This window comes from Oncorhynchus gorbuscha, linkage group LG23 (genome assembly GCF_021184085.1).
Source record: "Oncorhynchus gorbuscha isolate QuinsamMale2020 ecotype Even-year linkage group LG23, OgorEven_v1.0, whole genome shotgun sequence".
In the NCBI taxonomy this organism is placed as follows: domain Eukaryota; kingdom Metazoa; phylum Chordata; class Actinopteri; order Salmoniformes; family Salmonidae; genus Oncorhynchus; species Oncorhynchus gorbuscha.
In genome coordinates this window covers 4,772,451-4,788,679 of record NC_060195.1, presented here as the reverse complement: position 1 = coordinate 4,788,679, position 16,229 = coordinate 4,772,451, and the positions used below count along the sequence as shown (strand labels likewise).

Here is a 16,229-nt window from a genome sequence, read left to right as displayed (position 1 = left end):
CATAGCAGAAGAGCGGCTCCAGAAACATTAGGATGAGAAAAGGTGCATTAACTATTGAAGACCATGTGTAGTACTATCGCTGGTTTACAGTGGAGGCCCAAATGGATCCCTCCTCCCCTGTATAGTGCACCAGTGTTACCGCTGCAGTCAATTTAACTGACGCCGAACCACGACCAGAATCATTTCCGTCACTCCCTTAAAAAAAAAATAATATTTTGACGAGTAATGAATAGAACATTGACAAGCCTATAGTAGAATAGTTTCTCTAGCTAGTCGGCTTGTTGTGTATTCTATGCCAGAGAAACATTCCTCTCCGGGTACATCCAAGTTACCAGAACCACAGGGAGGGGAACCCGGCATCCAAGTTACCAGAACCATAGGGAGGGGAACCCGGCATCCAAGTTACCAGAACCACAGGGAGAGAAACACGTATTCTGACAAGCAGTCAATTCACAACAATCATTGCAGCAGAAAACAATGGCATCCAACCCCCCCCCCCACCTCTCTCAATCTCCTGTATCAGCATGGTTCAAGCGACAAGGTGCTTCTGGTTGTGTCACCCCCTAATGCCACTGCTGACAGCGTGAGCCCCTAGGAACCCTGTTCCTCCGGACCCCTTTCCCCTGATTCCTCACCGGCTTCCACCCATATCCTCCTGCTTCGGCGCCCACGGTATATATATATTTTTAAAGCTGTAAAAGGATTCAACATCGCGCCGATGCACATCAGCAATCAGTCTGGTCGCCAGGGCCGATTGAATCTGTCCACTAGTGGCTGGTAAATGAACACTGGGTCAAACTAACGGTATGCTAAATTAAATAGTTAACATTCTGAACCAAGGCCTTTCCTCTATTGTGATTGGAGGAATGTGAATAAAGTGAGGCCTGTTTTTGCTGAATTTGTATTCTTTTGGCAAACGGATGCAAATGAACTGAGGGAAATGGCCCGATATGGCTTTCCTTCGTTGTATTCCACCACAGCCAGCTTGTAAAGTAAAAAGACTCTGTATATGGACAATGGGCGCAGTACTTTAATTATGATGACAGTGGATGATGATATAACTAGTTATGTCATTAGTACCATGTTCTACGTTCTACGTTTTGCTGTTGTCTTTGTACTTGTCTCAGCAATGTTCCCTCTAATTATTTATTTTCGGCACTGAACAAAATTTCAGGTCTGCTGAGCACAAGCTTGAATTTTGTGAAGAATTCTGTGCAACTTCCAGCACGTGTGAACACTGAGAATGTACCCTCTTTACGTTACAGCTTTAACAGTGGCCAAGTAGGCTACTGTGGCTGTTTGATCATAATGTAGACCTACCTACCAGAGTGACCAACCATCAAAAAAAACTATGCAGAAAAAAAAAATGCATCCCATAACATTTTAACATGGAAATAGCTGTTCTACCATTCAGACTACAGTAGCAGCCAGTGTGGTTTTCAATGTAGGCCTAACAAGAGACTTCTGAAGAAAAACAATCCGCTTTATCCTCTTGTCCTTCAGACAAGGAGGTGAGTGAAAAGTGTGTGTTTGATGTAAGAAACCACTTTACAAAAAAAAAAATCCCATACCATAATGAGAGAGAATGAGAAATTACGCTACCCTCTGCCTATTGCCTACTTAGGCTTGAATAAGCAGTCTCAAAATACAACGCTGCCTCATCAAGACAAAAAGAGTAATACCTGACACGCTTTTCAAAGCTGTCTAGAAACGTACACGTTTTATGCTACTGTAGGAAGCATATCACTCCCCTATTGCTGACATCAAATGATCTATAACTGGGCTAATAACTCACTAACTAGCAAAGGATATGAACAAAATATGCACATGCAGCTCTCACTTTGATCTCAAAACAAGCGCATCTACTCACGACTGCCCATGCTGTAAACACAGTCCAGTTCAAAGTAAATGGCAAAAACTGATATAAGGAAATGGTCTATTTGCATATAGGCCTACTGCAGCTCCGATTGGTAATGACGCACCCGTTTGTGTAGAAGTCAGGCCTGTCAATGTAATAGAATTTTACTCCGATGCGTTATGCCTACAACAAACAATGCGTTTCGGTGTGCTGCATTGAAAGTGGCTTATATTGATTTGATTCAATCACAATTGCCACAGTAAAGGGAAACATTGATAGTGTTAACAGGGAAAACTCTAGAAGTGGTCAACATTTTCTGAGTCATGATCACTTTGAGTCAAAATGCAAGCTGAGATCTAGCGCTCAGATTTTTTTTTAACAAGACAAAAAAATGTACTGTGGCAATGAGGTTTGTTCTGTAAGCTATAGGCCCAATACAATATCACCACATACTGGCTTTGTTTGAATTTACCTGCCAATGCATTGCTGTTCGGGACATTTACAAAAAAATTACATTTCAAAATTTGAGGCAGGCTATATGATCACACCGGTAATAGATTCATTGTATTACATGTGAAGCACAGCTGAGCATTTAAATTATTTACTTTCATACTTCGATTTACCTGGACTGATGGTGCCTGCATCTGATTGGTCAGTCTCGGGGGGGGGGGGGCAGTTGACTCTGAGGGTCCACCACTCAACATCCCTCCATCCCTTTCCTCCACTGACCAAAACAGGACACAGTCTATCTGATGGGGAGACTCCAGTCACACTTGAGTTATGAACAGAGGAAGTGAAATATTCCTGGATATTTAAAAAAGCTGCTAATATCGCAGGCCAATAGATACACTTTCCTACTCATTCATTACTGCTAAAGTGATTGTAGCACTGAGTGGAAATAGGAAGAATGTACATTTCATGACTTAAAAAAATAAAATAAAGTTTTGACAGTGCCGAGTAAGAACTTAAACTCACTCAAAAACAGCAGCTCTTTGCTGTCATCGTTGACAGTCTCGCTCTAGACATGGCTTTAAACATTTTGAAATCTCACAGTATCAACTTCGCTGAAGTTTTCTTTTATGCCCGCTACATTACTGCAGACACTGTCATCCGAGTCATCTGATTGGCCAACAGTTTGTACCTTCAGACACGTTCAAAACGGCTAAAGTTGGCGTGGCAACTGAATCAGGTGCACCAATCAGCAAGAGCCTGGAAATACTCCGGAGAAGGAGATCAACCGGTTGGTGACCTCCAGAAAGTGGAGTGAAGTTTAATCTTGTTGAGTCTCATTGGCTGATATTTCTGTGGCTACTGCAAACGCAGCTTAGAGGGAACATTGATCCTCAGTACTACATTTCTCCATTTTCTTTTTACTCTGTTCTCTCTTCTCCCCCCTTTTCCATTTGTTTTGCGTCTAATTTCTTTAAGAGGATGCTCCTCTCGTGGTCATACGCCTAAGGCTTATAGGGTTCTTGTCTAGGGGCTTGAGAGGTGGCAGCACTGAAACTGGTCTAATGACAGTCTTCATTTCTTACCTGGACCACACCCATCTGCGGTTGAAGGTGTGTTTAGGATGCTAAAGGAGCGTTACGGGTACAGGGGGGTGTGGTAGGATGGCATCAGGGACAACACCCCCTTTTCTAAGGAAAGGGGGAGGCTTTTCGCAGGACATATATTAAAATGGTACAGCTACACGGATAGATGTCACTCGGAGACCCTGCTGGTATTGGTAAGTCTGGATACATTCAGGGTGTCTGAGATGTTGATTATGATGGGACTTTTTGGTATTAAGGCCTATTTCATGGTAAGGATCAACAAAACTTCATTATGGTAAGTGGTGAAATAAGTATAGCTAGTTGATCATTGTAATGGCTTATAGCAGATGATTTTTTTTAAACTACCTGGCTAAAAGGAATATATCTTATTGTTTATTAGAAACTCACTGTATAATTACAGATGAGGTTGTCTGGAAAAAGGATTGGAAGTGAGACATCTCTGTCATGGGCAACAATAAAATAAAATAAGTTTATCAGAATGTGGAAACTGTAGATCCGAAAGGTGGATCGTTTTAAAATATGCTATTAGACAACATATTTGGCTCATTAACCTATAAAATGGTACAAATAATGACGATCCACCTCCTTTGAAATTATACCTATTAATCAATGGAACTCACAAAGCAACAGGATATTGTACCTTTTTTAAATACCCCCCCAGTGGATCGTAAAGGAAATCCCCCATCATGCACTTGGGAAAATCATAAAGATGGTGGAAACAGAACTAGCGGCTACATGTAGGCTGAAAACACGACCTCGTGAGATAGACATAGAGGCTTAATCAAGTGAGCGGACTTGACTACTGTATTGTATCATTCGGCGCCAACAGTAAAATAAATACAAGTGTTGGAGGTGGAAGAACGCGGTCGGACCATCAAATGATCGGCATCCACATAACTCTGACAGCATTTCCACGTGGGCGAGGTTATTGGACATTTAATCAAAGCATATATAAATCTCCCAACAGGGCTGTTTTGTAGGACTAATTTTAGATACATGTGACTTATTTGATCCAATCCTGAACCTGTGACCTGAAACGAGCTACACAGTGGCAATACAAAATGCAGTGATCTAGTGGTTGTCTTCGTAGCAAAATCTGGAGAACTGAGATGGTTCTATGCCACACACACACACACACACACACACACACACACACACACACACACACACACATATATATATTTATCTATGATTCACCAAATAAAACTGAAAGGGGAAGCACAGTCCGTTAAGCATAAGTTCTCTTTTGAGTCTCCTCCATTTCCACTAACTTAACTGTAAGGAATCTTCCCCTAATAATAATAATAATAATAATAGTGTAAAATGAACAGCCGTACAGAAAAACTTATGTGAGAGAAATTGCAGAGGAGCTTCTTGATGCAATGAAAGCCTTTAGGCTAGGGAGAAAAACTACAGGGCTGCATGGCATTCCAGTTGAGGTATGGGAGTTGGTGGAGTTGTCACATTTGAAGTTCACAAACACATAGAAATGTTTGCTCCATCTAAAATTACACCCAACTGACTGCAGCATTATCACAACAAAAACAATAAACACAGGAGACAAGTAGAATGGGGAGAAGGTACCTAACTTGTTTACCCTTTAAGATGGGCAAAAATAAATAGCCACAAATAGAATGTTACACGTGTGGCATACAACCATCTCAGCTCTGCAGATTTTGCTACAAAGAGAATCATTAGATCACTGCATTTTGTATTGCCACTGTGTAGCTTGTTTCTGGTCACAGGTTCAGGAATGGGTCAAATATGTCACATTTATCTAAAATTAGTCCTACAAAACAGCCCTGTTAGGAGATTTGGACTATAGTCAAACAACAAAATAATACTATTTACCATTAACTTACAATATGTAGATACGATGTAATTAGACAGGTTCAGAATTTATGTGAAACATAAAGGGAGAGGTGGGATGGACAGGGTAGCTGAGGGGTGGGGTTTACAGGGAGAGGAGAGCTGGACAGAGTAGCTGAGGGGTGGGGTTTACAGGGAGAGGTGGGCTGGACAGAGTAGCTGAGGGGTGGGGTTTACAGGGACAGGTGGGCTGGACAGAGTAGCTGAGGGGTGGGGTTTACAGAGAGGTGGGCTGGACAGGGTAGCTGAGGGGTGGGGTTTACAGGGAGAGGTGGGCTGGACAGAGTAGCTGAGGGGTGGGGTTTACAGGGAGAGGTGGGCTGGACAGAGTAGCTGAGGGGTGGGGTTTACAGGGAGAGGTGGGCTGGACAGAGTAGCTGAGGGGTGGGGTTTACAGGGAGAGGTGGGCTGGACAGAGTAGCTGAGGGGTGGGGTTTACAGGAGAGGTGGGCTGGACAGAGTAGCTGAGGGGTGGGGTTTACAGGGAGAGGTGGGCTGGACAGAGTAGCTGAGGGGTGGGGTTTACAGAGAGGTGGGCTGGACAGGGTAGCTGAGGGGTGGGGTTTACAGGGAGAGGTGGGCTGGACAGAGTAGCTGAGGGGTGGGGTTTACAGGGAGAGGTGGGCTGGACAGAGTAGCTGAGGGGTGGGGTTTACAGGGAGAGGTGGGCTGGACAGAGTAGCTGAGGGGTGGGGTTTACAGGGAGAGGTGGGCTGGACAGAGTAGCTGAGGGGTGGGGTTTACAGGGAGAGGTGGGCTGGACAGAGTAGCTGAGGGGTGGGGTTTACAGGGAGAGGTGGGCTGGACAGAGTAGCTGAGGGGTGGGGTTTACAGGGAGAGGTGGGCTGGACAGAGTAGCTGAGGGGTGGGGTTTACAGGGAGAGGTGGGCTGGACAGAGTAGCTGAGGGGTGGGGTTTACAGAGAGGTGGGATGGACAGGGTAGCTGAGGGGTGGGGTTTACAGGGAGAGGTGGGCTGGACAGAGTAGCTGAGGGGTGGGGTTTACAGGGAGAGGTGGGCTGGACAGAGTAGCTGAGGGGTGGGGTTTACAGGGAGAGGTGGGCTGGACAGAGTAGCTGAGGGGTGGGGTTTACAGGGAGAGGTGGGCTGGACAGAGTAGCTGAGGGGTGGGGTTTACAGGGAGAGGTGGGCTGGACAGAGTAGCTGAGGGGTGGGTTTACAGGGAGAGGTGGGCTTACAGAGTAGCTGAGGGGTGGAGTTTACAGGGAGAGTGGGCTGGACAGAGTAGCTGAGGGGTGGGGTTTACAGGGAGAGGTGGGCTGGACAGAGTAGCTGAGGGGTGGGAGGTGGGATGAGGGGTGGGGTTTACAGGGAGAGGTGGGCTGGACAGAGTAGCTGAGGGGTGGGGTTTACAGGGAGAGGTGGGCTGGACAGAGTAGCTGAGGGGTGGGGTTTACAGAGAGGTGGGCTGGACAGAGTAGCTGAGGGGTGGAGTTTACAGGGAGAGGTGGGTTGGACAGAGTAGCTGAGGGGTGCAGAGAGGTGGGATGGACAGGGTAGCTGAGGGGTGGGGTTTACAGGGAGAGGTGGGCTGGACAGAGTAGCTGAGGGGTGGGGTTTACAGGGAGAGGTGGGCTGGACAGAGTAGCTGAGGGGTGGGGTTTACAGGGAGAGGTGGGCTGGACAGAGTAGCTGAGGGGTGGAGTTTATTGGGAGAGGTGGGCTGGACAGAGTAGCTGAGGGGTGGGGTTTACAGGGAGAGGTGGGCTGGACAGAGTAGCTGAGGGGTGGGGTTTACAGAGAGGTGGGATGGACAGAGTAGCTGAGGGGTGGAGTTTACAGGGAGAGGTGGGTTGGACAGAGTAGCTGAGGAGTGGGGTTTACAGGGAGAGGTGGGCTGGACAGAGTGGCTGAGGGGTGGGGTTTACAGGGAGAGGTGGGATGGACAGAGTAGCTGAGGGGTGGGGTTTACAGGGAGAGGTGGGATGGACAGAGTAGCTGAGGGGTGGGGTTTACAGGGAGAGGTGGGATGGACAGAGTAGCTGTGGGGTGGGCAGCCTCCACTCTTCTGGGAAGGCTTTCCACTAGATGTTGGAACATTGCTGCAATAACAGCCTCCACTCTTCTGGGAAGGCATTCCACTAGATGTTGGAACATTGTTGCGGGTCTTGCTTCCATTCAGCCACAAGAGCATTAGTGAGGTTGGACGATTAGGCCTGGCTCGCAGTCAGTGTTCCAATTCATCCTTAAATGGGGTTGAGGTCAGGGCTCTATGCAGGACAGTCATGTTCTTCTACACCCATCTCGACAAACCATTTCTGTACGGACCTCGCTTTGTGCACGGGGGTATTGTCATGCTGAAACAGGAAAGGGCCTTCCCCAAACTGTTGCCACAAAGTAGGAAGCACAGAGTCATCTAGAATGTCATTGTATGCTGTAGCGTTAAGATTCACTGGAACTAAGGGTCCAAGCCAGAACAGTGAGAACAGCCCCAGACGATTATTGCTCCTCCACCAAACTTTACAGTTGGCAATATGCATTTCAGGTAGGTAGCATTCTGATGGCATCCGCCAAACCCAGATTCATCCGTTGGGCTACCAGATAGTTCATCACTTCAGGAGAACACATTTCCACTGTTCCAGAGTCCAATGGCGGCGAGCTTTACACCACTCCAGCCGAAACTTAGGCTTGTGTGCTGCTGCTCTGCCATGGAAACCCATTTCATCATGGAAACCCATCTCCCGACGAACAGCTATTGTGCTGACGTTGCTTCCATAAGCAGATTGGAACTCTGTGGTGAGTGTTGCAACCGAGGATAGACGTTTCCACTTCACGATAACAGCACTTACAGTTGACCGGGGCAGCTCTAGCAGGGCACAAATTTGATGAACTGACTTGTTGGAAAAGTGGCATCCTTGAAAGTTTCAAGTTCTTCAGTGAGGCCATTCTATTGTCAATGTCTTGTCTATGGAGATTGCATGGCTGTGTGGTCGATTTAATTAAACCTGTCAGCAACAGGTGTGGCTGAAATATCAGAATCCACTCGTTTTGAAGAGGTGTCCACATACTTTTGTATTTATGAAAATATCAGAATTACTTTAATTTTTGCTATGTAACTACTGTGAACAAAACATTTATGCAGAATTTAACAAAAGAAAAAGCTGTGTCATCCAGGTGGATGAGCCAATAGAAACTGTACATAGCTGACAACATTTTGAATGTCTATACTTTTGAAACATTTGACTGCAATGTACATTTTGTTTATTTACTTTATTATTTCAATGTATGTTTATCTTGCCAAAGCAAGTATGTTACCAACGCCATTACCAATGCCAAAAAACACCCTTATAATTGAATTGAGAGAGAGCGAGCATGAGAGAGAACTAATGAGTGAGCGTGAGAAAGAGGGATGGCGGGGGGGGGGCGTTCAAGAAAGAGGGATGGCGGGGGGGGGGGCGTTCAAGAAAGAGGGTGATGCAAAAAAGGGCCCGCTTTAAAACTAAATATATCTGTCTGAATATCACTGTGGCACTCAGAACACAACCCACCGGTTGGTGGACAGCGGGGGAAAGAGGTAATTTTGTTCCTGTGCCGGTCTCAGTCTGTCAATAAGTTGTAGGTAGATGGAGATCAAACTGTTGAGACAATGAATCCCTGTCCCCTGAGGCACCACTTAACCTTGTCAGGCAGGGGGGAGGTTGGGGAAAGCAAAGGGAGGCTTAAAGTGGGCTCCACAGCTGTGACCAGCCATACTGATAAGACAAAGTGTTTGTCTTTCTGTCGTCTGACGGCTCAATCCACAACGCCATGGCTGAGGCCCAAATGGCAACCTATTGCCAATACAGTGCACTAGTCCTTACGGGCCCTGGTCAAAAGTAGGGCACTAAATAGGGAATAGGGCACCAAATGGGACCACAACATCAGATTGATGCTGCAGCCGCTTCCAGAAAGCTTAAGCCTGTTGACATAAAGGCCTTTGCAGACTGTATGATTTTAGCCGTACTTCTGCCAGGGTTTTACCTTCCCAGACAGCTCTTTCAGTGCGACAGGGTCTAGAGGTCTGCCGGTGAAATACCTCTGCGTATGGTTGTAGGCTCTGGCAAAGTTCTAGTAGTGTCCGAAACGTTGAGTCTTTATCGTGTCGTGTAGCTGGTGTTCTGAGCCGATCCTGGTGACTGACCAATAGGAACACGGACGGCACTGAGTACGCACTCAAACAATACGAAGATTGTTAAGTCAGGTTACTATAATAGTTTGATTTTAAATGTTTACATGCTGTGCAACAACAACAACAACTTCCCTTAATGATCTTTTCATAACGACATCTGAAAATCAAAGCTACCTGAAAAATAACCAAATGAAAATAAACTTTCTACCACAACTACCATGTTACTTTGTTTGGGGGGGGCATATTTGATTCCGAGTTCAGACGAAGTTTGAATGGGAAAACAATTTCAAATCACGCATGAGCACAGAGTGATATATAAACTGTTGGTGCTCAGATCCACCGCTGTAGTAGACATCTCAAGCGATTCGCAGAATGTGACCGAACAAGATTTAAATGTTTTAACATTTAATAATCGTAAAAGACCGAATCCGACAAGCAGTCTGCAAAGGCGTGTGTGTGTGCGTGTATATATAGGAGAGGCCTATGTTGGTGTAATGTTCAGCTAGGCTATACCATGGCAAATACCTTTTTGAATGAATTACAACACACACACTGCAGCTTTACACAGCGCTGCAACCCAGCAGCATAACAGGGGATTTGTTTAGACTGGGTGCTAGCTACTGGCCTATCGTCTATTGTTCTGTTCCCAACATACACAGAGTATATCAAACATCAGGAACACCTTCCTAATATTGAATTGCACCCCCCTTTTGCCCTCGGAACAGCCTCAAAGCCACAGGGACACCTTGCTAATATTGAGTTGTACCCCTTTTTGCCCTCAAAACAGCTTAAATTCTTCGGGGCATCAACTCTACAATGTGTCAAAAGTGTTCCACAGGGATGCTGGCCCCATGTTGACTCCAGTGCTTCCCACAAGTTGTGTGAAGTTGGCTGGATGTCCTTTTGGGTGGTGGACCATTCTTGATACACACGAGAAACTGTTGAGCGTGAAAAATCCAGCAGCGTTGCAGTTCTTCACACAAACCGGTGAGCCTGGCACCTTACTACCATACCCTGTTTAAAGGCTCTTCAATCTTTTGTCTCGCCCGTTCACCCACCGTATGGCACGCATACACAATTCCATGTCTCAATTGTCTCCAGGCTTAAACATCCTTCTTTAACCACATAGCCAAGCTCTAGGGTTTTCTGTTCGGGGTTAGCATTTATACTGGACAACAAAAACACATGTAAAATGTTGGTCCCGTGTTTCATAAGCTGAAATAAAATTATACATTTTCCATATGCACATGCATTTCTCTCAAATTGTATTCACATATTTGTTTAGTGAACTTTTCTCCTTTGTCAAGATAATCCATCCACCTGACCAGGTGTGGCATATCAAGAAGCTGATTAAACAGCATGATCATTACACAGGTGCAGGTGTGTGCTGGGGACATAAGGACAATCTAGACCTCCCGAGTGCATCGCAGTGCTAGAGGCATCACTACAGACCCGGGGTCAATCCCGCGCTGTGTCACAGCCGGCCGCGACCTGGAGACCCATGAGGCCATAGGGTCTGGCCCAACGTCGTCCGGGTTAGGGAAGAATTTGGCCGGCTGAGATGTTTTTCTCCCATCGCACTCTAGCGACACCTTGTGGCGGGTCGAACGCATGCACACTGACATCAGTCGCCAGTTGTACGGTGTTTACTCCGACACATTGGTACGGCTGGCTTCTGGGTTTAACGAGCAGTGTGTCAAGAAGCAGTGCAGCTTGGCGGGGTCGTGTTTCAGAGGGCGCATGGTTCTCGACCTTCGCATCTCCCGAACGCACAGAGGTCCCGTAACGAGATGCTGAAGCTCATTGTCATCCGCCATCACTCCTCATGTTTCAGCACGATAACCCTTGACCCCATGTCTCAAGGATCTGGACACAATTCCTGGAAGATGAAAATGCCCCAGTTCTTCCATTGGCCTTTAATACTCAGACATGTTACACATTGAGCATGTTTGGGATGCTCTGGATAGACGTGTACAACAGCATGCTCCAGTTCCCGCCAATGTCCAGAAACTTCACAGCCACTGAAGAGTGGGACAACACTTCACAATCAACATCCCGATCAACTCTATGCGAAAGAGACTCTGCATGAGGCAAATGGTGGTCACACTAGAAACCGACTGGTTTTCTGATCCACGTCGCTACCTTTAAAAGGTATCTGTGACTAACAGATGCATATCTGTATTCCCAATTTCACTTGTTTCCTTATTTGAACTGTACCTTGGAAGTTGTTGCATGTTGCATTTATATTTGAGTTCAGTGTAGTAACGTCCCCATCCTTCAGTCCATCCCTAACTTCAACACATGATATTTTCCGTAGACACATTAACTTGAGTATTTGAAGAACGCATCCAAGATGTTTGTGTAATGTTAGGTAACGTACCTCGATGAGCTTGTTGGCGTGCTCGCGGAACACTTGGGCGTATTCCTTCACCTCCTTCTCGTTCCCGTTCTTCGCCGCTTCGATCAAAACCAGCAGAGGAACGTTGGTCTCCAGGAACGAGTCAGAAACGTGATCCATGACCGCCTTACGCAGCTACAAAGGAGGAGGGAGTCAGAGCGAGAAAGAGGAGTCAGACACCAGGACAGTTATATTAGAGGAGGAGAGAGTCAGAGCGAGAAAGAGGAGTCAGACACCAGGACAGTTATATTAGAGGAGGAGAGAGTCAGAGCGAGAAAGAGGAGTCAGACACCAGGACAGTTATATTAGAGGAGGAGAGAGTCAGAGCGAGAAAGAGGAGTCAGACACCAGGACAGTTATATTAGAGGAGGAGAGAGTCAGAGCGAGAAAGAGGAGTCAGACACCAGGACAGTTATATTAGAGGAGGAGAGAGTCAGAGCGAGAAAGAGGAGTCAGACACCAGGACAGTTATATTAGGTGTACCCGAGAACAGAAAGCCTCTGGTAGAGAAACTAAATATTTTGTAAAACCAACCTGTCTCTGGAGGTCTCCGGAGAAGGACTGGGAGGACGGAGAGAGAACGAGAACAAGGGAAGGAAGGATGAAAGGGAGGAAAGGAAGAGAGGGGGAGTTGGACCAACCTGTCTCTGGAGAAGGACTGGGAGGATAAAGGGAACAAACAAGGAGGGAGGAGGAGAACGGAAGAGGAGTGGGGGAGGAAAATCAACCTATCAGCAGAGGTCTCTGGAGAAGAAAAGGAAGTTGTACCAACCTGTCTGCGAAGGTCCCTCGTCTTCTTGGTCATCCTGTCGATGGCAGTGTTCAGAGCATCACTCCTGTCCTTCTTGCCAGCCTGGAGAGAAAGAGAGAAGGTTAGAGAGGCCTACTGACTGGTAATGACTATTTACACAGAGAGAGAGAAAGGGAAAGAGGTGGCTGAAAGTCACTGAGGAATGAATCACAGGCCTGAACAAGACAGTGATATGAGATGGACCATAGATACAGATATAGTGTAAGATCGACAACAGTACAGATTTCTCCCCATCTCTCCCCCGTTCTCCCCCGTTCTCCCCATCTCTCCCCCGTTCTCCCCATCTCTCCCCCGTTCTCCCCATCTCTCCCCTGAACAAGTTCTCCCCATCTCTCCCCAGTTCTCCCCATCTCTCCCCGTTCTCCCCATCTCTCCCCCGTTCTCCCCATCTCTCCCCGTTCTCCCCATCTCTCCCCGTTCTCCCCATCTCTCCCCCTCTCCCCTCGTTCTCCCCATCTCTCCCTCGTTCTCCCCATCTCTCCCTCGTTCTCCCCATCTCTCCCTCGTTCTCCCCATCTCTCCCTCGTTCTCCCCATCTCTCCCCGTTCTCCCCATCTCTCCCTCGTTCTCCCCATCTCTCCCTCGTTCTCCCCATCTCTCCCTCGTTCTCCCCATCTCTCCCTCGTTCTCCCCATCTCTCCCTCGTTCTCCCCATCTCTCCCTCGTTCTCCCCATCTCTCCCCGTTCTCCCCATCTCTCCCTCGTTCTCCCCATCTCTCCCTCGTTCTCCCCATCTCTCCCTCGTTCTCCCCATCTCTCCCTCGTTCTCCCCATCTCTCCCCCGTTCTCCCCATCTCTCCCTCGTTCTCCCCATCTCTCCCTCGTTCTCCCCATCTCTCCCTCGTTCTCCCCATCTCTCCCTCGTTCTCCCCATCTCTCCCCCGTTCTCCCCATCTCTCCCTCGTTCTCCCCATCTCTCCCCCTCGTTCTCGTTCTCCCCATCTCTCCCTCGTTCTCCCCATCTCTCCCTCGTTCTCCCCATCTCTCCCTCGTTCTCCCCATCTCTCCCTCGTTCTCCCCATCTCTCCCTCGTTCTCCCCATCTCTCCCTCGTTCTCCCCATCTCTCCCTCGTTCTCCCCATCTCTCCCTCGTTCTCCCCATCTCTCCCCATCTCTCCCCATCTCTCCCTCGTTCTCCCCATCTCTTTCTCCCGCTCATTGAGTTTCTCCTGAGGGACTCCCTGAGGAAGGATATCAACTAAAAGGTAATAACGTGTCCTGTGTGGAGCCTAATGATCACGGCAGCTTCTTCATATTGATTCCTGCGCCAAGCCTAGATGTTCCGTAGGTTTTAATTGGCCGACCAATCACCTTGCGCGGGAACGCTCTAGTTATTTCCCTGTTCTGGTCCATCTAAGGGTGTTGAAGAGGTTCAGATCAGGATGAACGAACACGGCACTGGAGAAACTCCTGGTAATAGCCGTCATACCAACAGAGACTGAAGGAATCCCTCTCTCGTTCCCTCTTTCTCACACTGTGAATGAGTGTCAAATGGAGAAATGGCACCCTATTCCCTTTTGAAGTGCACTACTTTTAACCAGACCCTATGGCCAATGGCACCCTATTCCCTTTTGAAGTGCACTACTTTTAACCAGACCCTATGGCCAATGGCACCTTGCTCCCTTTTGAAGTGCACTACTTTTAACCAGACCCTATGGCCAATGGCACCTTGCTCTCTTTGAAGTGCACTTCTTTCGATCAGGGCCCATAGGGTAGTAGTGCAGTAAATAAGGGTCACCATTTGGGATGCAGCTAGAGTGTGACCTTGGTTAACAGATGAGAATGAGAGCAGACCGCCAAGCTAGGTGACGTCACAAACCAGTCCTGCTCGACCACGGCGTGAGAAAATATATACCTCAACGTGTTGTGTGATTTGGAAAAACTAAAATGCAGCCTGACTGCAGAGAGATGCCCCACATAGGGCCCATAGGCATCCGGTCAAAAGTAGTGCACTAGGTAGGGAATAGGGTGCCATTTGGGACTCATACGGGGGGGGGGGGTCAAGTCCTCATTTAAAGATAAGGTCGTAGTACTAGACAGTGACAGGCTACAGGAGAGGAGCAGGATTTTAATAGAACTCAATAAATACACTGAACTGATGTGCTTGTCATCAGCATACACTAACATTGCAGACATTCACACGCTACGCTAACAATTAACAGGCTAGCAAACAGGCTACACAGCCAAATCAGATGCTAATATTAACAGGCTAGCTAAAACAACGCTAAGGTAACTTGGTAGGATAGATGGGGATGGGGAGGCTGGTGGGAGAGATGGAGAGGCTGGTGGGAGAGATGGAGAGGCTGGTGGGAGAGATGGAGAGGCTGGTGGGAGAGATGGAGAGTCTGTCTGGAGCTGGTCCAGTCTGAACACAGCATTACATCAAACATTATGGAGAGCAAGAGGAGTCTCTCTTACTGTTGCGATAAAGAGGGAGGGAGAGAGCGAGTGAGAGATAGAGACAGAGATACAGAGAGAGAGAGAGACAGAGAGAGGACGAAGGTTAGGAAAGGAAGTGAGAAAGACGTGCGTTGAAGGAGGGAGAAAGAAGAGACAACTCACGTCACTGGTGACGCGGCCGCCTCCTTCCAAGTTGCAGAACTGAGTCAAAACATGAATGGAGACAACTAGCCAGACCAGACCCCCCCCCCCCCCACCAAACCACTAATCAGAATTCACTTCTCAGCCAAACACCAAATACAACAGGTGGTTGGAATTCGCCCCCCGCCCACTACACCGTTCCAAACCAATCACATTGAAGTACAGAGTGGCTGCCCATACGTCAGCAAGCCCAATACTCTAAACGAAAGCAGTGCTTTCATTGAATGATGTATCACACTCTTCCCTCCAATCAGACTACAGCATAGCCACCTCCTGCTCAGTTCAACCAAGGGGGCTTTGCAGCATATTTCAACTGCTCTGCCTCCCTCCCTCCTCTGGGAATCATAAAAAGGGCCATTTGTTTAATAATTCTATTTAATTTGTGTCTAGCGTGTGCACGTATATATATACATATACACATACACACACACACACATACACATACACACACACACACGGTCAGACAAGAGGCAGGTTCAGATTTAGTCCTGGTTGGTTCCAACAGGAAGCTGCCGCAACACGTTGGCGATATCAATATTCTGATGGTGACGAGTCAGCGGAAACGAAGGAAGACAACAAAAACAAACAAAAAAAGACATGGAGGAATGAGGCTCGTGAGCACTGTGCACAAGTGTGCAAGGCAGAAAGCAAACGAGTGAGCAAGAGAGAGCAGTAGAGATTATTATTATTATTATTATTATATATTAGAAAACGAGAGAAAGAGAGAGAGAGAGAGAGAACGAGAGAACGAGAGAGAAAGAGAGAGAACGAGAGAGAAAGAGAGAGAAAGAGAGGGAGAGAGATAGAGAGAGAAAGAGAGAGAGAGAGAGAGAGAGAGAGAGAGAGAGAGAGAGAGAACGAGAGAACGAGAGAGAAAGAGAGAGAACGAGAGAGAAAGAGAGAAAGAGGAGAGAGAGAGAGAGAGAGAGAGAGAGAGAGAGAGAGAGAGAGAGAGAGAGAGAGAGAGAGAGAGAGAGAAAGAGAGAGAGAGAAAGAGAGAGAGAAAC

The 16,229-nt window shown here is 47.3% G+C and overlaps 1 protein-coding gene across 5 annotated transcripts in view; it reads right to left on the bottom strand.

Moving 5' to 3' along the window:
* Positions 1–16,229, bottom strand: part of LOC124010999 (catenin alpha-1) — a 233,760-nt gene that overhangs the window by 84,853 nt on the left and 132,678 nt on the right. For all 5 annotated transcript variants that reach the window (XM_046323885.1, XM_046323886.1, XM_046323884.1 and 2 more), the window contains 2 exons: positions 12,583–12,663; positions 11,793–11,945 (listed from right to left, as the gene is read on the bottom strand). In XM_046323885.1, the coding sequence (XP_046179841.1) occupies positions 11,793–11,945; positions 12,583–12,663 (234 nt within the window). The remainder of the gene's footprint in view (positions 1–11,792; positions 11,946–12,582; positions 12,664–16,229) is intronic.